Raw genomic sequence first — 23,699 nt, forward strand, 5'->3', positions numbered from 1 at the left:
AGTCTGAATCTTGGCCAGTCTCATCTAGCAGCCGGTCTTCTGATAGATACCGTGTACTTTCTGAACACTATAAAGCAAAAATTGTTATCAATCATGAAGAAATTGACTGAATTCTCAACTGTAAGTTAGTAACTGGCAGAAAGAAGAAAATGGTGGCTGCAGCAAATAGACTAAATCAGGAAGGGAAATCTTACAGGAAAACTGCCTGGAGATGAACTTTCAATGGTATTCCTTGAAATTGAAGTATTCCAATACTTCAACTGAAACCTGAACAGGCCATATGGAAGTGCTATTTAAATCCTTTATCTATTCTCTCCTACACAACAGACTGTCAAGTGCCTAGAATCAGAAAACAATCTCATACTTTGTCTGCCTACTGTACTATACCAAACCTTGCAACACAGTGTCAGCCCTTTCTATGGTTTGATTGTGTCTCCCAAAATTCACGTGTTGGAAAATACTCCCCAATGCAACAGCATTAAGAGGTGGAACCTTTAAGCGGTGATTAGGTCATGAGAGCTCTGCCCTCAGTGAATTAATGCTGCTATCAATGGAGTAGTTGGTTATCCCGAGAGGATACCTGGCCTCCCTCCCCTACTCTCACACACATGCAAGTGAACTCTTTTACCCATCCACCTTCTATCAAGGGATAACTCAGCAAGAAGGCCCTCACCAGATGCAAGCCTCTCAACCTTGGTCTTTCTAGCCTCCAGAACTATAAGAAAAAAGTCCCTATTCTTTGTAAAGTACCCAGGCTCAGGTATTCGGTTTAGCAGCACAAAATGGACTAAGACAGCCTTCAATTAAATGTTAAAATGAAAGGGATAAAGATGGTGATGATGACTAGGGGAGATGCATCAGTGAGGAAATTGTTGTTCTGCAAGAAATTCAAAGGACTGAGTATGATTACACGTTCCTTCCATAATACAGACTCGTGAGAAAGAGGTGAGTAATCAATATTTTTCAGCCATAAAAAGGAATGAAATGATGCCTTTTGCAGCAACTTGGATGGAGCTGGAGACCGTTATCCTAAGTGAAATATCTCAGGAATGGAAAAATAAACACCACATGTACTCTCTAATAACTGGGAGCTAATCGATGGCTATACACAGGCACAGAGAGATATAAAGGTCATTGGAAACCAAGAAGGGCGGGGAAAGGGAAGGGTAAAAACCCACCTATCAGGAACAGTGTACACTGGACGAAGGGCACATTAAAAGCCCTGACTTGTATCCAGGTAACAAAAAAATTTGTATCCCTAAATATTTAGAAATTAAAAAGACATTTAGTTATAGAAGCACACCTAATTATTGAATCTGTAACAAAACATTTTTTTTGAAAAGGGGGAAGTTCTAATATTCCTTTATCTTCACATAGTATTATCTTAAAAAAAAAAAAAACATACAGAGAGAGAGAGAGAGAGAGAGAAATGTAAAAATCCAAGATTCCAACCCATCCTAACTCTGGAGTCTTTGTTCTTAACAATGACATTATACTCCACAGCTGTCTGAATGTCAGGAACAGAGTCGGTCAACTAAGTACCTCGATAATTCTCACTAGGAAGTAACAAAACTCACATACACAACACCAATTCAGTGATAGTAATTCAACTAATTTATATGACTTGAAGTGAAAAAGATTTTTTAGTTTACATTTTCTATTAGGACTCATCAAACCATTTTATGTACATGCTCTAACATCCTTATTATTTCTAATTGTAAACTACAATGTGTCTTTTGCATGTTACAGTTTGCTAACATGCATATCTTACTAAGAAACTGTAGAAACCTGGAAAATACAGCCTTTTACAAGTATGAAGTTTCCCCAAAATAGTTCTGAAGATTTAATGTTCAGTTAGTATCTTGAGCAAAGTTCTGAGTTTAATATTATTTTCAAACTTTTTATATGATAACACGGATATCTCTTCTCTACTAATATTTTTCTTCCTTTTAAAAAATTTATCAGTGACTCTGGTAACCAATCCCTCTTCGTTTCCTGACTCTGTGTCCTAATAAAAAGGTACAGAGCTTCTGTCTCCACCATGAGCCCTTTTGTTTAATATTTCCATATGCTCACTCCATCATTTAAAAATACTGAACCTGAACACAACCACACCAGGTACGTCTTAACTGTACCAGGCATAAACTGTCTCATCAAGGGACAAGACTGATTATCATCAGTTTCTGTATTATACTGTCTTCTTCTCTAAAGAAATTTCTCAGTACAGAAGAACCTAGATTATTCCAGCTTGACTAATACTGTAGAATTTATGCCAATTCATTGACCTAAGGTTAGATAATATTAAAGAATATTAATAATTTTAAGTAATTACATTGTAGTTGGGTCACAGTTATCAACTTATTAATCAGATAATAAGTTGAATTTTATTAGTAAGATAAATATTGAGTTATGAATAACAAAATAATATGTTTGGAGTTTGCTTTAAAATAATCCAGTAGAAGGGAAAAGAGATAAAACCAGACTGATTATACATCGACAATTGTTAAAATAGGTAATTAGTAGGGCAGTGCCTGTGGCTCAAAGGGGTAGGGTGTCAGCCCCATATACCAGAGGTGGTGGGTTCAAACCCAGCCCCAGACAAAAACTGCAAAAAATATATATATATACATAGGTAATTAATAAATGTGTGTTTATTACAATATTTTCTTTAATTTTGTGCGTGCTTACAAATTTCCATAATAAAAATTTATGCTGACCCTTATTTGATCCTTATATATTATATACAGGTATCAAAATATCACATGTACTATAAAATACGTATAATTGTTAAATATCAATACAAATACATGAATTAAGAGGATAATAATAACTTATGCTAAATCAACTAGGTTTCTTTTGTGTTTCAGCTTTGTTTAATACACAAGTAGAGAGTTTTAACAAGATGCAAATGGAGTGAAATTTTTTGTATAAATAAAGGCATGCTAATTATAGAGAAGGCTAGTTTAAATTAAATATATACGGATTTTGTGTGAAAGTAATAAAAGTCTTACATTAACATATTTCCCACTTTATATATTTCTAGCTTATTCATTTAATCCTAGTGTTTAAATATAAAGCAATAAAAACTTAAGGCTAATGAAATAAAATTTCAAAGCGATGATTATGGTCCCCATGTTTTAGATACTGAACATAGAAAACATTTTACATCACGTTTGGCTTAAGTTCCTTAAGACCGAGGACGGTTTATAAATACCACTCTGTTTTAATTCCAATTCATGAGAATCCATACTTCTGACCTTAAAGCATAGACTGTCTAACTTCTTTCCAATTTTGAGTATGTGCACCAAACTTAAAATGAGCACTAAGTAATTAAGTAAGTAAACACTTTCAAAAAGCATTCTGCTAGGGGGATAATTCTGAGGTTCACATTGCTGGGTGCCCTAGGATCAAAATTAAATATGTAACATACAAATTTAGAAAAAGGTAGAAATATCGCCATTAATGTTCTTATATTCATATTCTATCAGTAGATGTCCAAAAATGTTAAGGAAACTAGAGTTAACTTTGTCATACTATTTAATCATCCAAAGGTGGCAGGGCCAGTCTTGCTAAGTCAATCCCTACAGTTTGATAAACAGCAGAGAATCTAGACTTAGAATTCTCTCAGCTGTATACCCTTGCTTTAGCATGAAATGCCTAAGAACTTAATTCGTGATCACAGAACATGCTTTCAGGTATAAAAACGTGAAAGGCAACAGAATAAAGCCACAGTGATACTGAAACGTTGGCATGTACTCCTGTGCTGAGTGCTCGAGTTCCTCAGAGTTCATGCAAACCCAGGTTTTTCTTCTGTACATTATCATAATACGGGTAGTGTTTACTGAAACATTCCTATTTTTGTGTTTATGATGCTGGTTCTTAAGATGATGATGCTTAAATATCTCTCTCAGAGTTTCACCGGGATAGAAATTTACTAGTTCCTTCATTTTACTTTGATACACATGCATGTCAGTCACGGGAGAGCGATGTGTCAGCTAGTAACGTCCTCTGTTCTTAAGAACAAATCCTTCACCTCAAAAGGTTTAAATTTATGTTGGGTGAATTTCACCTCAATAAAACAAAATCAAAATCTTTCAATATCTAAACCACTTCTCAAGCTTAGTTTATGTTTTTTGCTTAGTTTTCCCCTACGTTTTTTCTTAAACCCACTAATAATGACTTGATAAAGTGGCATTTTTAATATACTAATCAGAATTGAGGTTATAAAACGTGTTTAAAATTTGACAATCACAAATTATTAAATGGATTCGGTTTGTGACATTTTTACTTAAATTTGTTTGGTGATTACAGCTGATGAGAAACGTTAATAAATCCAATAACATTTTTCTTCATGACCATTTTGAAATGTCAGCCATTGCTAATCGATAAGCTGCTTTTTTGACGGGTCACAGTGGCTCACAAAATGGTCACAATGACTAATTTTGCGATCTCTTTGCCGTACAAGGCTCAACCCCAACAGCGACTAGTTCTGAGCGCTCCTGCTTCTTCACCAGGAAGGAGCCGATTACATGAACGGTGGTAGGCACATTTCTTTTTCAAATGCAAATGATTAAAATGTGAGCTTTTTTTTAGATGAACACTCCCAAATTAAACTGCATCTTGACTGCACTGACGTCTGTCAGTCAAGCAGATGTCGGCTCATAAACCTGACAAAGGAAAGTGGCTTATGCAAGTTTGTTGTGAGACAGGGCGTTTATCAGTCACAGCTCCGAGAATTCACCTCTGAGGACAAGTTACTTCGGAATTTTTTTGGTTAAACTGCAAAAATTCACAAAATATTTAATACACCAATAAAATTGTTCTATTAAAAATGCAATAAGAAGACTCACTGAAAATACCATTAAATTGCTTTAATTTGAAGTAAATGATGATATGGAAATCCCCATTGATAAATAGGCTACATCACCTTGGATGTTTCAGTGCAAACGCTTCTTTCAAAAAATGAAAATTACTATAAAGATTCAATCAGATAAAACAAAATGATCCTTTTTATTCATATTATCTTCTTTTCCAGAGAACTTTATGGAAAAAAGAAGAGATGTAAAAAACTGAATATTTTTATACTTAGCATTTGAAGAGGTTAAGTCTGTTTCAGATGTCAAAAAAACACACACGTGGGTGGTTGATTTTTATACAATAGCTACTGAAGATACAGTGGACAGTTTTTGAAGGAGTAATTAAACGCAAATTAAAAGCTTCTGTGACTTCCGTATACTGGCTGGTGAGGAGATCATATCCCAGAATGTGTGCTGACAGGGTGTGCCCTACCCTCCAAAATGACTCCCAGCAGGACCCCTGTCCAGGGGCTGACTCCTAAGGCCCGGCATTGTCCCCAACAGCGCATTAGGGGCTAGTTGGTCAGGAGTGGCAGATGGTTTCATTTGTTGTATATTTTCACTCTTCACGAAAATTTAGGGGAATCCTGGGCAGAGATGAAAGTACTCTGACTGCACCTGCCACTTTAACTTCCAAAAGAATCAATCCTAGTTGCAAAAGAATAAGGAGAAATCTGTGAAGTTTGACTTGAGCCACTCAAAAAAACAGTTGAAGTAGGATATATGACCATTTTATATATGACCACATAAAGTTTTCAGTTAATCTTCCATTCTTTTCTTTGTCTTTAAATGAACTCAGAAAGCTTTAAAGAAAGTATCTCACGTCAGTATACTTTCAAATAGTAAGGGCCCTCACTTAACATCGCGAATCATATACATGTCCAGTCAGCTGCAAATAACTCCTATCAAGAAGAATCACAATTTTAATACCAGAGGGAGATAAATCTTATTTTTCTATCCCAAACTATATTATCTTACAGTGTTATTTAAAAATAACAGTATATTAATAATCTTACACTACCTTTTTACTATCCCTTTCGGTCAACGTTAAAAACACAGTAACACAAGGCTTAAATTTTTAATCAAGTATTTACACAGTTATAAAAGTGTCATTAATAAATACTTGTCACAAAAAAAAAAAAACACAGCAGATGCAAAATCAGCAAAATGAACTTTACACACTGTTGAGATAAGCGTAACTTCCCGGTACTCCTGGGCAGATACTTCCACGTATCTATCTGCTCTATCACGGGGTGCTCATCCAGGCCCTTCACCCCAAGAGAGGGTAGGGTCTGTGACTTGTTTCTAAGCACTCCCATAAGAAGGTTACTTTGTACGGCTCTCTCATGATAAGGTTTCAGTATACAGTATGTAAGATTCCAGAGAGAGTCTCATGCTGATTTTGAAGATGCAAGCTGGGAAATGACTGTGGTCAGGGCCATGTGGCAGGAAGCCATGGATGAGAGCTGAGGACCCCAGTCCTACAACCACAAGGAAGCGAATCCTGCCAATAAGCATGTGAGACTGGGAAAGGACCCCAAGTCTCAGATAAGACCTAGCCCTGGCTAAAGCCTTGATGGCAGCCTTGTATGTTCTGGAGCAGAGAATATAGGTAAGCTGGGCCCTGATTCCCTGACTTGTGAAAACTTTCAGACAATGAATGTGGGTATTTTAATTTGTGGTAACTTATTATGTACAATAGGAAAATTAACACAGTGAGTAAAGGTTGGTTAACCTTTATGCTCAGTGATTTGGTATAAGGAACTCCTTGCAGTGGGTAAGAAATGATCCAGAATCCAGAATCTAGCTATTAGATTATAAATAAAATCTTTTCAATCTTAAGGTACTCCCCCCTTATAGGAAAAGGGGAAGTAGGGTAGAAAGGATTCTTTAGCTGGGCCCGTGGCAGGCACCTGTAGTTCCAGCTACTTGGGAGGCTGAGGCAAGGGGATCACTTGAGCCCAAGAGTTTGAGATTGCTGTGAGCTAGGATGCCATGGTACTCTACCCAGGACAACAGAATGAGACTCTGTCAAAAAAAAAAAAAAAGAAAAGAAAAGAAAAAAGAATGAAAGGATTCTTACATGGCACGTGAATGACACCAATATGGTCTATACTAAACTCACAGTAAACCACTTATAAAACATAATAATTTTACTTCCATCGATATCTGTAAAGTAAACATTCATTTTATTGGAATTTTTAGTTACTATTAGGTACCAATTAGCTTATTTTAATTGTACACCTAGAGGACCTGCTGGTGGGCTACCTCAGTTCGGGCCCTTATCATCTCCCTGCCAGCCCGCTGTATACCCACCTGCCCCAGCAATGCTCCTCAGTATGGTATCTGGCATCTATAGTCAGAGTGCCTTGACTAATGGCAAATCAGCTGACGTCCTTACCTGGCTTAAAACTTTTCTTAAAACAAAAAGGTCCGTACATAATTTTCATGATCTCCAACACCACAGATAAGCAAAACAGGCCTCAAATAATCTGAAGGTGCCTCCCTGGCTACAATTTGGGATACCCCGAGAAAGGAAGGTGCAAAAACTTCCCCATGAATCCATGAGTGAGTCAGACACCTCTAGTATCACAAGTAACAGAGTGTAGTGCTCAGAAGGGACTCGGAGGCAGCACTTCGGTAGTGATTATTCGTAGTGACAGGCTAACTTGGGCTGTATTTCTGGGATTTTCTTTGGAGATCTTTTCCCACTTTTCAGAGGTCCTCTTCCCTAAATCCCTGAGCCAGTTGACAAATTCACCATGAGAAAATAACGAGTAGGGCGTTAGAAAAAGATGCTTGTGCAAGTAACGACACTAACAAGTAATGTCACACCAAATTCCAAAAAATCTAAATTCATCAAGAGGAAAGCTTACTATCAACTGAATAACGCATCCACTGTGGGCTGGACACAGCCAACCCCGCAGAAGAGGGTAAGTGTCATTTTATGATGAATCGTACAAATTTTATGCCAAAACATCAGAATTATTTTAGGTGATGGACAGTAATAAAAATCAACACAACTGAAATACCGTGATAAAATCCAAGTGTGTGGGAAGGCTCAGGGAACCTGTGCCGAGTCTCACTTTTTCTGCAGGGCGCTCCCAAACCTTATTTAATAATTTACTACAGATTTCTCAGATATGTGGACGGGACACACTGACCAGCTTAGAGCTTCTTAGATCTTTTGTCCATCTGCCTATCATTGACTTTGATACAATAAAAACTAAAATGTGCATGTTATTTATATGTACATAACACAAAATTAACTGAGGGTAATTCTTTTATCCCTGCATTTCATCATCGTAAGATGCAGTTTATTAGAATGTAAGGAAAAACAAACATAAAATATCTGAGTTCTCTTCACCCTTGTACTCATGTCAGCTGGGCATGTTTAGAGACTCTCCCCCTCCATCCTATACTATCTCACACCACAGTGGATATCTCTCTTCACCTTCTCCTGGTTTGTAACAGAGCGAGGAGGAAAGAATGGGAGGAGGGAGGGAAGAGGAGACAGACACACATTCTGCGAGTTTCCAGCTCACTCTGGCTTGGACTGGGTGACATGATTTGTGTCACCTTTGTGTCAACTACCCACCTTTGGTTATGTGCGCCCTTGCTCTATTTTTAAAAATTACATATACATATGTTTTACATATATAATATATATATTACATATATAATATATGTTTTTTAATTTAGTTTCTATTATATCAAAGTCAAAGATATTTAGGAGTTTGAAGCAGGAGGATCTCTTGGGCCCAGGGGTTTGTGGCTGCAGTGAGCTACAATTGAGCCGCTGTTCTCTAGCCGGGATGACAGAGTGAGACCCCTGTGTCTAAAAGAGTAAAAATAAAAAGTCAAAGAGTTCTGGGAGTTGGTATAAAAAAGCAGCAGTCCCTCAGCCCCACCGCCACCTTCTCCTCTGCAAAGCCATCATTTTCTACTATTTTAGAAAATTCTGTGCTATTGCTTCCTAATTTTTCAGTTTTAGGCTTATCCATCTTTAAATTTATGACTGTGTGCCACTGTCAATGGAAATTGAGTTCTTTCAGGGACACAGAACTTGGACACACCCCCGTACACATATCATATTCATAATTTCTGTCTGCTGCTTGCTTCCTCTGCTTGTCCATTTACTACATCACAGTTCTTATTATCAAAGTTTCTGTTTTCATGATTCATGCCTGCCATTCACAGCTAATCACGTGCTCTGTGGTCACTTTTTCAGCACTACTTTTTGTTCCTCTTCACAGTTAATACCTGCTCTTACTTGTTATTTTCTTGGATTTCCCTGTGTTTCAATAACCCCCAAATTCTCACCCAGAGGTGTAAATCTGGAATGTAGGTGAGAAGACAAGAGAGTAGAGATCAAGCCCAGGCTTGAAGGTGAAACAGTTAGATTTGGCCAAATATCTGGAACGCAGTTTGACACATCTGAAGAAACCTTAATGAGATCAATCCCGTCATTCACTGAAACTCTTCACGTGGGGAAGGCTGATGGACTTTGCAGAACAAATGCTAATCTACCAGGTTTCCCTTTAGCAAGCAATCCTCAGGGGGCTGGGTTCCTGGGGGTCACAGTCCCAGCAGGTGCCACCTACAACCATGGGGTTTGAAAGCACCAGAGAGTGAGCCAGATTCTACAAGCTCAGTCATCTGATCACTGGACCCCAGGCTTCCTCTTTCTTAGTTTACTCCCTTATGTTGGCGGAGTGACACTCTCCATTAGATCCCAAGAAAAGGCATGGTGATAGATTTTTGATATCTCGCACTTCTGAAAATGTCTACATTGCACTCTCACACTTAGTTGACATTTGATTTGATATATTTTATTCTCCTTTTGAACTTACCCTTTTAAAAACTGAGCTAATGAAAAAGCACCCTTCCCGACTTGCACGAGAAGTTTTCCCTTTTTCTTTCTTGGCAGGACTGTTGCTGATAGGAGGGTGAAGAGCCTCTTTGATCCTTCAATTTTTATTGTCTTTTAAGATGGACCACATCCATCTCACTGTGATTTTTCAAACGTGTTTTCCTAAGTCTAGCAGTGACTCTCAAACAAATGGTCGTATCAGGATACTCAGAGAGCCTGTCTCTACTATCCCCTGTCTGCTCCTCACCAATCACCACTGGCTGAACTTAGTTCTGAATATATAGCTTAACTCTACCTTAGCTACTTTTAAGGCTGTTACTATTTCTATTTCAAATGATTCATCCTTGTCAACCAAATTCAACCTAGACAATAAACCAAAGAAAAGAAGCCAATGTGAAATTGTTTAAGAAAATATAATTCATGAGCTGACTTTCAGAAATTTCTGAAAATTTGAATGGAAGTTTTGTTTTTTGTTTTTTGCAGTTTTTGGCTGAGGCTGGGTTTGAACCCACCACCTCTGGCATATGGGGCCAGCGCCCTACTCCTCTGAGCCACAGGCGCCGCCCTGAATGGAAGTTTTGGATGCAGCTATTTCATGATGTGTAAAGTATAAATTTTCCTAGCAAGTTTATGTCCTTGGAAGGAATGCTCAAACTACTTAGAATGAACACCATCAAGCCACCTCAAAGAACTGAGTTATTATAAATAATTACAAGCTAGCTACAAACCATTTATTCTACGTATTAAAGCAAACTGCTTGAGGATGATGCTGGAGAAGGAGGAGGTGCCTAACAGTTACTGAACACTTACTACGTGCCACCTCTGCTAAGACCCCTCCGTGCATCATCTCATTGAATCTTCTCAACAATCTTATCATCCCCATATTTCAGGTGAGATAACTGAGGCTCATCATGGTCAAACAACTCCCATGAGGCCGTATAATGAACAGGCAGGGAAGCTCAGATTTGAATACAATGCTAAAGCCTTAAAACGGATTTATTTTTAAACACTCTAATTGCATATCTATCTACTCTTGTAGATCAGCTTTCCACCCAGTTGATGTAAATCTATTTCACTCTCACTGCTACAAAATCTAGCAAAAATCTATAGATGCACTAAGAAATATGTGGGTGTATATGTTTAATGTAAGTTTTATATCATAGTAATATGAGTTTAGAGAACCTCTAATACCAGTTCTTTAGGTGAAAAATTCCCAAAGACCATCCTCAGTGTTGCCTCTTACAGCCTAAACTCTACTCTAGACTCAGTTTCGACCACGTGCACCCTATCGAGCAGGTGTTCCAAAATGTCTGTTGAAAGAAAAAAAAAAAACCCATGGAAGGAGAATTAAGCACATCGGGCATACAGCCACTACATTCCTTCAACATTTCTTCTGCCTTCACTGTTTAATCATCAACTCAGTTTTAAAATAACACACAGTATAGAATGTAAAATTAGCTACTTTCCAAACTAGCATGCCAGACCTGGGAGTTTACCTGTGTTCCTCGATGACACGGCCAGTCTGCCAGCTCCTACAAGATCATTCTGATCTACCTCCCACCCCCCAACCCCGCCAAGATCACTTGCTTCTAAGTCTGTAAACTAACAGCTTTAACCCAAAAGCTTTTCCCAAGTCTTTCCACTCTTGCCAGGAATACAAGCTTATCACTTAGATAATGCCTAAGCTTAATTAAGCCCTGGTGCTCTGATTTCTCCTACCCTAAAGTCTATTATACACAGGTGTGTCACATGTGCAGTGCATGCAGGTATACACCCTGTATCTAAAACTCCATCATCAGCTTGTCCACTGGAGGCCTGCTTTATTAAACCCTCCATAAAATTTGATGATAAAAGATATAAAGTATTTATACTAATGCTTTTGTTGAATAAATTAGAATACTTTGTACTTTCAGGGGTACTAACCACACTTAAAAAAAACATACATGAAAGGGCCAAACAGAGAGTAGATAGTTCAGATTCTCTGAATATTTTTGTGTTTTTTTGTTTTTGTTTTCTTTTTGCAGTTCTTTTTGGCCGGGGCTGGGTTTGAACCCGCCACCTCCGGCATAAGGGGCTGGCACCCTACTCCTCTGAGCCACAGGTGCCACCCTTCTCTGAATCTTTTTAAAGTAGTATTAATCCATCCATCCTTAATTAGGATAGTTACAATGAAAAAAATGAGAAAAAAGTTGCACTTGACTTTTCTACCCTACATGTGAGGGAAGACACTGTTTGTTGGTATGTCAGATGAGAAGGAAATGCAGTCAGGTTCACAATTATCTCCACTTCAATGACTAAATGTTACTGTTCATTTGGTGATGTAAAATTTTAAATTAAGCTTAAAAGCCTTTAAGCTTAACCACTGATTTTAATCCAGGGGGGAAAATGTAAGATTGCTAGTAAATTTAATTATCTTTTTTTAAAGAAGTAAAGTATCTGGACCAAGGACTCTTCAAAACCCAACATCCATTTTAAAACCTGTTTTTCCCCTTTAACATGGTTTGCACAGAAAAGTAATTATTCACAGCTGTGACAGAAAGTCTGTGAATTATGAGACATTGTTGTCATTACCTTTGTGAATTACAACTTTTGGTCTTATGTGTTTGATATCAATTATAAGGGCAATTCACATAATATACAGACATATAATAGCGTGCCACGATCTAATGCAGTTCATTCTTGTCCATGAGGTATTATCCCAAAGGGCCAAGCTTTAAGTTCATCCTCAAGGTTAATTCACTCACAGGACGTGTTCCCAAACCCCAAGTGCTTAAATGTAGCTCCTACATCCTTAGCCAATTAAGTATTTCTGCTTTTCCTAGTTGGTCAAAATTTAGCAAAAGAAATAAATATATATTGGCCAGCCAAAGTTGCTTATGCCTGTAATCTTAGCACTCTGCAAGCACAACTCCAGAGCCCAGGAGTTACAGACCAGTCTGAGCAAGAGCGAGGCACTAGCTCTACTTTAAAAAAAAAAAGAAAAATTAACTGGGCATCATGGTGGGCACCTGGAGTCCCAGCTACTTGGGAGGCTGAGGCAAGAGGATTTGCTTGAGCCCAAGAATTTGAGGTTGCTGTGAGCTACAATGATGATGATGCCAGGGCACTCCATCCAGGGTGACAGAGTAAGATTCTGTCTCGAAAAAAAAAAGACAAGACAAATAAAAAGAAATAAATATATAACATTAACGTAAAAACAAACCTTAAGGGTTTGTAATCTAATACTGTGTGTTGGTATGAGTGTGGTTTCATGGGAACATAAAATACAAATTCTGATTTATCTAGAAAATATTAAAAATTATTCTTAATACTGAATGTTTATCTTTTAAGAAAATAGAAAATCTTTTCTTCACATTTTAAATATTTCCTATATAAAAAGTTAAAGTATGCTAAAAATTAAAATAGAAGTTTCTATATCCCACAAAAAGAAAATAATGTATCATAATGAATATATTTGTTTCTCTGATCTTTCGTATTTTTTTTTAATTTAAGTGCATATTTAGGATGGCGATTGTAAGGTTTTTTAAATGACCTGATTTTAAACAAATTACTTCCATTTAGAAATCTAGTCTTTGCCATTTCTATTTGTGGGTTTTACGTAACAGGTCACTTTAACTTTCTGGGTCTGGTTTTCCTCTCTTGTAAAATGGAAGTGATAAAAAGGACCTAACACATGAGTTGTCGTGCAGGTCAAAAAGAGGCAAGGTGCAGCCTGACACATCTTAGGCACTCAATAAATGCGACTGCGTCACTAACCTCCCCTTGAATTCTAAAATCTCTTCTTTTACATGGGTTTGCTAAGCTGATGTCAGTTGCTATGTATTTGCTCAACTTCTTGCAAAAGTATTACATGTGAAGTCTTTACATATACATTTAAAAAAAACTGTTCTCTTATTGGAAAATACTATTTCTTTTTTTTTGAAAAATATTATTAATATTATGAAAGAGACAGCACCTCTGATGATTTGTGAGGTTTAGTTAATTAAATACACAAACTTTCTTGGTCAAAATACATTGGTAGTAAATAGATTTCTCATTTATAAAGCCCTAAAAATTTGTTTGAAGGGAAAATGAACATTCACACGGAGTGTATTAGCCATCTGTCATCCCTGCTCTTTCCTCTTTCTCTTTTGAAGTTTTTGGTAGGCAAGTTCCGCCATGCCAGGCCTTTCAACAAATACATTTGAAGATATTAAGCCTGTGTGTGTAACTTCAAGTTTTCAATGGACAAGAAAAGGGAGCATCCTGAGTGCTAAGTCACTGACTGCGTCCACTCAAGGGCACATTCTCAGTCTTCAGGAGCACGGGTTTAAATGTTGGGGCCCCTAAAAGGAGCAGGTCTCTCCTTCCTACGAGTATCTCCCCATCTCCCCATCTTTCCTCACACAGAACCACCTTGCTTCTCCTGTGTGGGCCACCAAGCCCCAGAGAGATTTCTTAAACAATGGTTACACTGAGATCTCTACCTCCAGGAAAAGCACAAGAAACTTTGGCTTCACTCACAGGACTGAGCCTCGAAATGAGGTGACACAGCTACCTGGGCAAAGAAAAGAGCCAAGTGCAGAAGGAAGAGAGGCATGAGCAAAGAGATGGCACCCTAACCCAGACTCCCAGACAACTAGGACGCTCAGCCATAGGACACCTCCCCGGTCCCCCGACCTGCAAGGTCAATGCGAACCACAAAGAAGACTCTGCGAGGCCTCAGAGGCTGCTTCTCCGCTGGTGTAAGTCACAGTCGCACAGCCCATGTTCTACCCACTCACTAAGATTCATGCCACAAAATGACGTAAGTTGGTTCCAGGATGTTTTTCCTATTTGTTCTCATTTAAATCCTATGCATCACACCCTTCTAATTTTCAAGACATATTTTTTCTAAGGGAAAAAGATAAACTTTTAAATGGGAAACAACACTGACTAATTCAGTAGAGCTAATTATGTTTTCAGATCTGTTCCAAGTCTCATTTTCACAATATCAAGAGATAAGTTTTCTGCAAATAGGCCTCTACTCCCTCACCAATCTGTTACAAATTTATCTGAGCCACTAAAGACCCACCAAATAAGGGAGGTGGTTAAGGACACATTAAGTATGTTACCAATACTATGTATATAGTAAACAGACTTAAATAAACTCATAGTATTAATACAGAAGAAGTGATATTTGAAATATGAGTAGCTGCCTAAATTCATTAATTCCATCTTTCATTCAACAAACATTTGTTGACAAGATGCTATGTACTAGGGTATTGACTATTCTCGTGCTCGAAATACAAAGAGATAAAAATCATATGTCCATGTAGGAATTGCAGAGAGCAAGTTAAATGACCACTTAGCAATATTATAGATACCCTTACCCTTACTGCTACATAATATTATGTTCCAAAAGCAGAAATGCATCTAAGACCACCAGGAAGGCATTATATAAGGGGGGTTCAGAAGGGCTTCATGACAACAGTGATATCTAGCTGGGTTAAGGGAACTGTGCAGTTTCAACCTGCACATGTGAGAGGGTGGAGAGTGCACAGCAGACAGAGGGGCACCTGCAAAGTATGAATCACAGACAGCTGGGCGCGCTGCACAAGTAGTGTTACTACAGCAGCTGATGCAGCCTGTACTTCAAGAACCTTAGGTATCTTGCTAAGGTGTTTAGATTTTGTGTTATAATCAATGGAAAGTCATTAAACAGTGTTAATGAGGGTGATAAACAGGCTTCTGGAACTCTCAGAATAATGGAAGGCATGATCTGGATGGGGGCAAGAGAATGAAGACACAGAGAAGAAAAATGATCCAAAGAAGAAAAAAATGGAAATCTGGAACTAAGTATTCTTTGTGGAAACAGAAGAGGAAAACCACTAAGAGATATTTATGAGGTTCACTTTATGAGAACTGGTACCAACTCTGTGTGGCTGTAGTTGGAAGTGGGAAAGGCAGGAGCAATCCTCAGTTTCTAGCCTGGGATGTAGGGGGATTAACAGCAACACTAATGATGCCTGAGGTATAAATATGAAAGCAGATGAATTTTAGGAAGAACTATGAGCTGCTTCTGGATTTGGCATAGGAGAACATGTGAATGTGACACTTAGAAGCCGAGGTTGAAGAGGCAGATTTGACGGTCACAGGCATGGAAGTGGTGGCTAAAACCAGAGAGCAGGCAAAGTAAGCCACCCAAAGAGAAAATCTGAGAAAAGAGGATGAGTTTCAGTATTATACGGCATTAGTTTTACTATGTTTTACCATCCACATCAAAAACACTCAAATGCAAAAATTACCATATTTAGAAATATTCTATTACCCTATCAACATACAATGAAAGCCAAGCACTACCATGTTTCCCTGAAAGTAAGACCTACCCAAAAAATAAGCCCTAGCAGGATTTCTATGCATTTGTTAAATATAAGCCCTACCCTGATAATAAGACCTAGTGATGGGCGTGGCTATGCAGCGTATCTGTGTAGCCCCACCCTGCATTTCCGTGGAGAGTGGTAAGGAAGACTGGAATACCTTTTATCTGCCACAGCTCCTTTCTCCCAGCTGTTGGCACATGCCCAAGTACACGCGTGGTCACCACCGTCACAGGCATCCTATTGCGCACGTGCGAACAGCTAGGGGAAAGGAGTTCACGCATCACTAGCGCCAGCCCCACCAACAAGGTTGGCTCCCCATGTCAGGTTCCAGAAGAAGATCACTTAACTGTATTTGAATCAATGTAGATTGTTGTATTATACCTAATAAAAATAAGACATCCCCTGAAAATAAGCCCTAGTGTGTCTTCTTGAGAAAAAATAAATATAAGACAGTGTCTTATTTTCGGGGAAACACGTAAACCCTAAACAAAAGAAATACTTTAATTTACATTTTATTCCCTCATCTTGAAAAGAGAATAAAAGGTAAACTATTTGAAATTATATATTTCACTCAGAAAACTATACAATCCATACTTTTCCTTTTCTTCAAACCTGTTTTCACAAAAACTATGCAGTAAATAAACCATGGCTTTAGCAACATATCATTATCTAAGAGCCCTAATATCATAAACCCATGTATTTTACAGGAGCTAACACAGAAAGTCAAAAGCACAGGCAGTGATAACAATTTAGAGCAAGTGATTTAAAATTCACATAAACCTGTCCTACTTTCTAGACTGTCAATTATAAGTTAAAGAACGAGGAAGGCAAAGGGTACCGGAGGAAGACTCGTGTTAGTTGACTGAAAAGCACTTCTGGCTCCTGAATACGACACGTCTCATATTTAGTTCTGCGTAGCTTGTCTGCACTTTAACAGGGTAAATTCCATATCGTTCAGTCAGAACAAATGTAAACCATTTTACACATCTTACGAGCAGGATCTTTAGTAAGTGGTAAAATGTATGAATATTTAGTCTCAGACTAGAAGTAATTTTTGGCTATTCATATATCTTAATACACTAGCGATGCTGACTTCAGTGTATGAATATATGTTAAGTATCATTTTATATTGATGACTTCAAAAAGCTAGACAGACATTCCATTGTATAAGTATGCAATAAAATGACTGTTTAGTAATGAAAACGTACTTGGACTTATAGTCTCGTATCACAGCAGTTCTAAACAATGTCTGAAAATTTAAAGAACAAATATGTGATTTTTTTTTTCCCTAAAGGAGATGATCTCCTGGTCTAAATTCAGAACATGTTTTCACCGTAAGTAATGACATTAGATAACCAGAAAAGCAGTTACTTGACATCCTAAGTAATAAAGGCAGACGGTGACATCATCTCACATTTCAAAAGAAAGAAAACAAAAATCTTCCAAAGTTGAATGAGTTTGAGTGAGACTGTGAAGTGCCAGGTGGTGCTTAAGACATATAAGCTTTGGAATCAAGGAGGACTCATATTAATCCCAGATCTATTACTTGGTAAATATGTGAACCCATAAAATACGTTACCTCTCAAAGCTTGCTTCTTCACTTGTAATATCTGGAAAAATACTGGTATCTACTTCAAAGCAATTTTGTAAGAGTGAGGTATGAAGTGTCTGATGTACAGAAAGCTGCTGATTGATATGACTTTCAACTTCTCTCATCCTTCCCTACTTTATCCTCTTTCCGTGGCCCTTCTCACCTTCTAACCAACTGTGTATCTATTTACTTGTTGTCTTGTCTGCCTCTTCCCACCAGAATGTAGCTCCACAGGACAATTATTAATGTTTATTTTTACTCAAGGATGTATCCTGAACAGTGTGTGGCACTGGAGGGCTCCAAAAATATTTATTGAATGAATGATTGGATGACTGCCAAGAGTACTTCAATACATTATTAATATTATTAATGATACACGTATTACTACTTCCAATTACTATGCAGTCTTTCCATGTTAAATCGTGCTATGGACTCTTCCACCTGAGAAGTCAAATAGATGTCGTATGACACCGGCCATCAGTCATATAAGTTCCTCAGGAAAGAATGACATTAATTTATTCATTTGTAAAATGAGAAAGTAAGATAAATTAGCCTCTAAGTTCCCACCTACAGAAAAACTTAGATTCTATAATTCCAAGAAAACAGTGGCTCAGCACCCGTAGCTCAGTGGTTAGGGCACTGGCCACAAATACCAGGGCTGGTGGGTTCGAACCCGACCTGAGCCTGCTAAACAACAATGATAACTATAACAACAACAACAACAACAACAAAAAATAGCCAGGCATTGTGGCGGGCACCTGTAGTCCCAGCTACTGGGGAGGCTGAGACAAGAGAATCATGTAAACCCAAGAGTTTGAAGTTGCTGTGAGCTGTGACACCACCAGACTCTACCAAGGGTGACATAGTGAGACTCTGTCTCAAAAAAAAAAAAAAAAAAAAGAGAAAACACAGAGGCACATCTACAGAAAATCACACATCAATTGATCATAAAATAAAATGTCCTCAGAGAAGTTTAAAACTTTAAATTACTAAAATGCAAAACTGCAAGAAATTGAACTTAAAATATATGTGCGTAGAAAGCAACTGGGGGAGGGTTGAGGAGGGAACCCGGCACACACAGCTTCCATCAGCACTAAATAAACAACAGCAAAATGCATTTATTCTGAGCACCTACTTATCAGTCATAGGAAGAGATGTATTTGCCCCTGAATTGGTAATTAAAACATTAGCAATTACAATTTTATTAAAAAACACACCAAAAAATACACTAAATATAGTCAATGTATCCACTTCGATCTACAGATCATGGTTGCTTTTGTTCCAAACAGTTGAATCTGTCGGCAGTGCTGCCGACCTTGGCTCAGGCTGTCCTTTTTGACAGTGTCAGTGACTCTTGACCGTTTATTCCTGTTATATGGTCAGTTTGTGTCCTTGCTATCTCGAACAAGAGGTAAGACACCAAAGTACCACCCTTCAAATAATAGAGGGACTTTCGTAAAGGCATACATGCAGGTTTGTGAGTGAAATCCTTTCAAAATTTGTTTCGGCCTGGAATTAGGGGTAGGTTGTTTTAAAATGTAACACACAGAGTGAGAACGCATCCCTTCAGCCTCAATCAGAATTCTATCCTTCACCATGATGAAAGATACAGAAAGGAAAATTAAGTCACATAAAAGGTCTATCTTTAAAAAAGTAGATTATGATTCATCAAAATGTTTTCTATCTATGTCGGGTTTTTTGAAATTTACTCCATTAATATTAAGACCCATTAATGTCCTAAGGAAAATAAAAATACACTACTTATAAATATTGGTTCTATATTTATATATCTTTTAAGTTAATAATGCTAAAGAATACATACAAAAGCAAAAACACATACACAGAGCAATATTCTTGTGACTATGAAATTGTAATCTAGAAATAATCTTAATACTATTTTTACCAGAAAATAATATTATTGCTATTGAAATAGATGTACAGAGTATTATAAAATACATAGCATTTAAATAACCAGTCTTATAAAACCTGAAATAATTCCATTAAACAATAAAATACATTGCTAAGCATACACTGTGCAACATAAAAAATGTGGGCTAGGTTTTAATATTTTCCTACATTAAAAAGAGTATTAACCCATCAAAATGGCTAATATAGCTATGATATGAATTTAAAACGTGGTTAAAAGAAAAAATTTGATGAACATTAAGACAGAATGCTAACTAAAACTGAGTATGTGTGTTGACCAAGCCGTGTTGGCATTACTTGGTGAAGCCGATCAATAGATATTAGCTTTAAAAAGAGAGATATAGAAAGAAGCTGTAGCCTACTTTTTAAATGACAGGGTGAAGGTTTAAATTGTCTCAATCAAGGCCCAATTTTTTTCCTCCTAGTTTTTCCAGCTGTTCTCTTCCTGTTAGGACTCTTCATTTCAAACAAATTTAATTAGTTCCAATTGATCATCGCCAACACTTACACAGCTTCATCCACGCTTCTTTACTTTTATAAGGCAAACACTAACAAAGGCTGCTAGATTCACATGCAAGGGTCACAAGACAGCATTCAGACCTGGCTCACTTGCACCCCAAACAACAATTTTGAAAATGTTTATTCTGTCTCAGTGAAAGCACTAAATCATACCTCACATTTGAACTGCTAGCTTGCTCAGATTGTTTGTAAGAATCAAGTGTCAGATTACTACGATAATAAAATTAATACAACTATACACAGTAGCCTAACTAGAGCTTCTAAATAAGAATTCACTCAAAATATCAAAATAGAATTTGTATTTATTGTACAAAGAGATATAAGAATAATACCTTTAAAGTAACTGAGAAAATTATCTGAACGGCTAACCTGGCCAGATTTGCTTTTTGTAGTACTGGTACTCAACAATGCTGGTTACCCTGGAATAAGATTACTATGCTTTAAACAGGTTTCTTTCAATGCACCTACCATATTTTTCATAATGCTATTTATACAGGATTCTAGTCAATAAAAAGAAATGCGGTTTTCTTCTAAACCCTCACAAAAATCTATAACACAGCTTAATCAAGTCACCCCATCTAAAGGTGCCTTGAACGATCCACAGACTCCAGCATGCTAGTTGCTTTGACAACATGTTAAGGAAGCCTTTTTTAGTTATTTAAATCCTGTGGATATTGAACATGCTCACCTCTAGTACCCACGGCATAAAATAAATAAATAAATCAACTATTAAATGCCATTTATCACATGTTTAACCAAACTTTTTACAGATTAAAATGTAATATATGTAACATTAATTGAGTCTCCCAATTAGGTTTGCATTTTTAAGCGTCTTGATTTTGTTAACAATAAAATAAAAACCATCACATGCTATAATGACTTTCGTAGTGAATAATTCAAAATTTCAATGTACTGATTTAATAATGCTTTCTTGTCTTCTCAAAAATTCAGCTTTTATTCCAGAATGCATATTGAGTTATTTCACTATTGCAAAGACAAATTATTTTTTCTTATGAATTAAACGACTACTTTTTATAGACTACAGCACTTTTAAAGTTTACAGGGAATTAAATAACAAGACATTCCTATAACAGTATAAAAAGCAATGAAAACTGAATAAAACAAGAATTAGCTTGAACATCTGCAAATGAAACAGACTTCCTTAAGTAGCTACTGAAACAAACTCTACTATTTATAAAGTGCCCAAGGACTTTCAGAAAAGATGGAAGTCATTGAAATTCTTTATATGTAAGTTTGATGATATTTTTCATCAATGAGCTTATACACTAAAGACGATTAAAAAGTAACAAGGAACAGCCACCACCATCACCTCACTTTTACTAAAAATCAAATGCTACCCAGCTTTGGCAATACTTAGTTAAGTATGGGGCTACAGGTTTATAAATATAGGCCATGTACATTTTCAGGAGAGTGATCATTAGGCTCTCTGAACATCTTCCCAGTGAAAACAATTCACAGACATTCAAGAGTAAAGAACCTACCACACAAAGCTTTAAAAGAAAGCAAGTAATAACAATTCCCATCTACCTTTAATGCTTCTTCCTCTGTTTAATTTTTGTTGAAAATTTTACTGATATTTTCTAGGCATGATTCTTTTTAAATTATTAATTACTATTAAGTTAATATATTTTGCTTCACAATAAATGTAGATTTTATAGTCAGATTTTCTGTTTGTTTGTTTTGCAGTTTTTGGCCAGGGCTGGGTTTGAACCCACCACCTCCAGTATATGGGGCCAGTGCCCTACTCCTTTGAGCCCCAGGTGCTGCCCTATAGTCAGATTTTAAATTGTAACAATCCATAGCAAAAACAACTCTATCAACCTTAATACCAATAATAATATTTATACCTGGTAGTTGTTATCCTCTGTGCATTAAAAGATGTTGAGCTGAATGAATTTACAGATCCAGTATTTGAAACTGGTTTGAAGATATAAAAAATTTATCACTGGTTATGTGATAAATTACAGAAATAAGAATGTTCACTATCCAAACAAGGTAATAAGCAAGTTTAAGAAGCACCATTCATGCTATGGTATAAAGAGCATCTGTAAGTTTCCTTAGGCTGCATTCTATATATTGCTATTATAACTTTAGGATTCTTAAGTTTACCTTACAATTGCAAAATCTTTCATAACCTAATGCATATTTCCTCTACATAATCCAAGGCTTTAGAAATGGTCCTCTGGATTAAAAGGTCTCCAGAAAACAAGTGCACAGCTAGCAGGTCCACTGTTGCAGCTATAATTAGCAAACCTCAACCAAATAAACAGTTCCACTTCCTTCATCTTCTCAAAGAGAACCCTAAAGAGTCTCATAATACTAAACACACTATCAGTACAAGTTTCTACCCTTCCCATCAAAATACTTAATCCTACTACAAATAACCTAGAAAACACTTTGCGATACTGAACAAAGCTCCATCCAGACGGTGTTAAAGATGCTCACACTTACCGGTGGTGATGTCGTCGTCAGCAAGGTCATGCTCTTCCTCCTGGACTTTGGCTTCAGGCCCAGAGGCCTCCGAAGTGGTGGTGATAGTCTGCATGGCTTCTGCTGTGACTCCAGCTAAAACAAAAGGGAGTCATAGATTTCATTTTTAAAAGTGAAAACTAAGGTCAACCAAAATTTCTCAAGTTTTTAATTTATTTACCAAATATAAATACTATACATTAAAAAATATATATATTCATCAAAGTTAGTAAGAGGCACAAACCACTGAATAAAACGTCCATTTTTATGTATATAAGTACATTTACATTGCTATATACTATCTCTACTTCTATCTGAGATCTGGAAAAAACAGTAACAGGAGGCCAAAGTGAATTACATTTTTACTTGATTCCTTTTCATGTTATTTTTTTTTTTGCTATAGTTACTTCAGCTGATTTAAATAATTATGCTATAAAAAGGAAAAATATCTAGAAAGTGAAAGACTATTTTAAAACTTTAATATAAGTCTATCTAGACCTTGGGGATGGGGAGGAGGATAATGACAAAAGGACTAAGTAAGAGACCTGAAATGTGCTGCCTGAAAGGGGACATCAGCCACCTCTATGAAGAAAGTCAGATGGGCGAGATAATTACCACACGCAAAGAACTTACACTGAACGGGACAGGCAAAGTAGTCTGGAGTTCAAAACTTTCTATTCTGTAAGTCATTTGAGAATTTTTCAGTTCACACATTTGTCTTTTTCTTACACACCTATCTTTCCATTTTTCAGTATATATTTTGTTATCAATTTGCATCTACCACATTATTCCTAATTTGGCAATCAATAATAGGGTAGATCAGTATTTTTATAAGGTTATCAAAAGGAATTGCTCGGGCAGCACCTGTGGCTGAGTGAGTTAGGCACTGGCCCCATATACCGAGGGTGGTGGGTTCAAACCCAGCCCCAGCCAAACTGCAACAAAAAAACAGCTGAGCAGTGTGGTGGGGCACCTGTGGTCCCAGCTACTCGGGAGGCTGAGGCAAGAGAATCGCCTAAGCTCAAGAGCTGGAGGTTGCTGTGAGCTGTGATGCCACGGCATTCTACCACGGGTGACAAAATGAGACTCCTGTCTCTAAAATA

At 37.1% G+C, this 23,699-nt stretch overlaps 1 protein-coding gene across 1 annotated transcript in view; it reads right to left on the reverse strand.

Moving 5' to 3' along the window:
* Positions 1-23,699, reverse strand: part of WDR7 (WD repeat domain 7) — a 356,864-nt gene that overhangs the window by 167,996 nt on the left and 165,169 nt on the right. Inside the window, exon 19 of the mRNA XM_012804318.2 lies at positions 22,579-22,692. Coding sequence (XP_012659772.1) covers positions 22,579-22,692 — 114 coding nt within the window. The remainder of the gene's footprint in view (positions 1-22,578; positions 22,693-23,699) is intronic.

Source organism: Otolemur garnettii, unplaced genomic scaffold, assembly GCF_000181295.1.
Source record: "Otolemur garnettii isolate 467f Iridium unplaced genomic scaffold, OtoGar3 scaffold00027, whole genome shotgun sequence".
Classification (NCBI taxonomy): domain Eukaryota; kingdom Metazoa; phylum Chordata; class Mammalia; order Primates; family Galagidae; genus Otolemur; species Otolemur garnettii.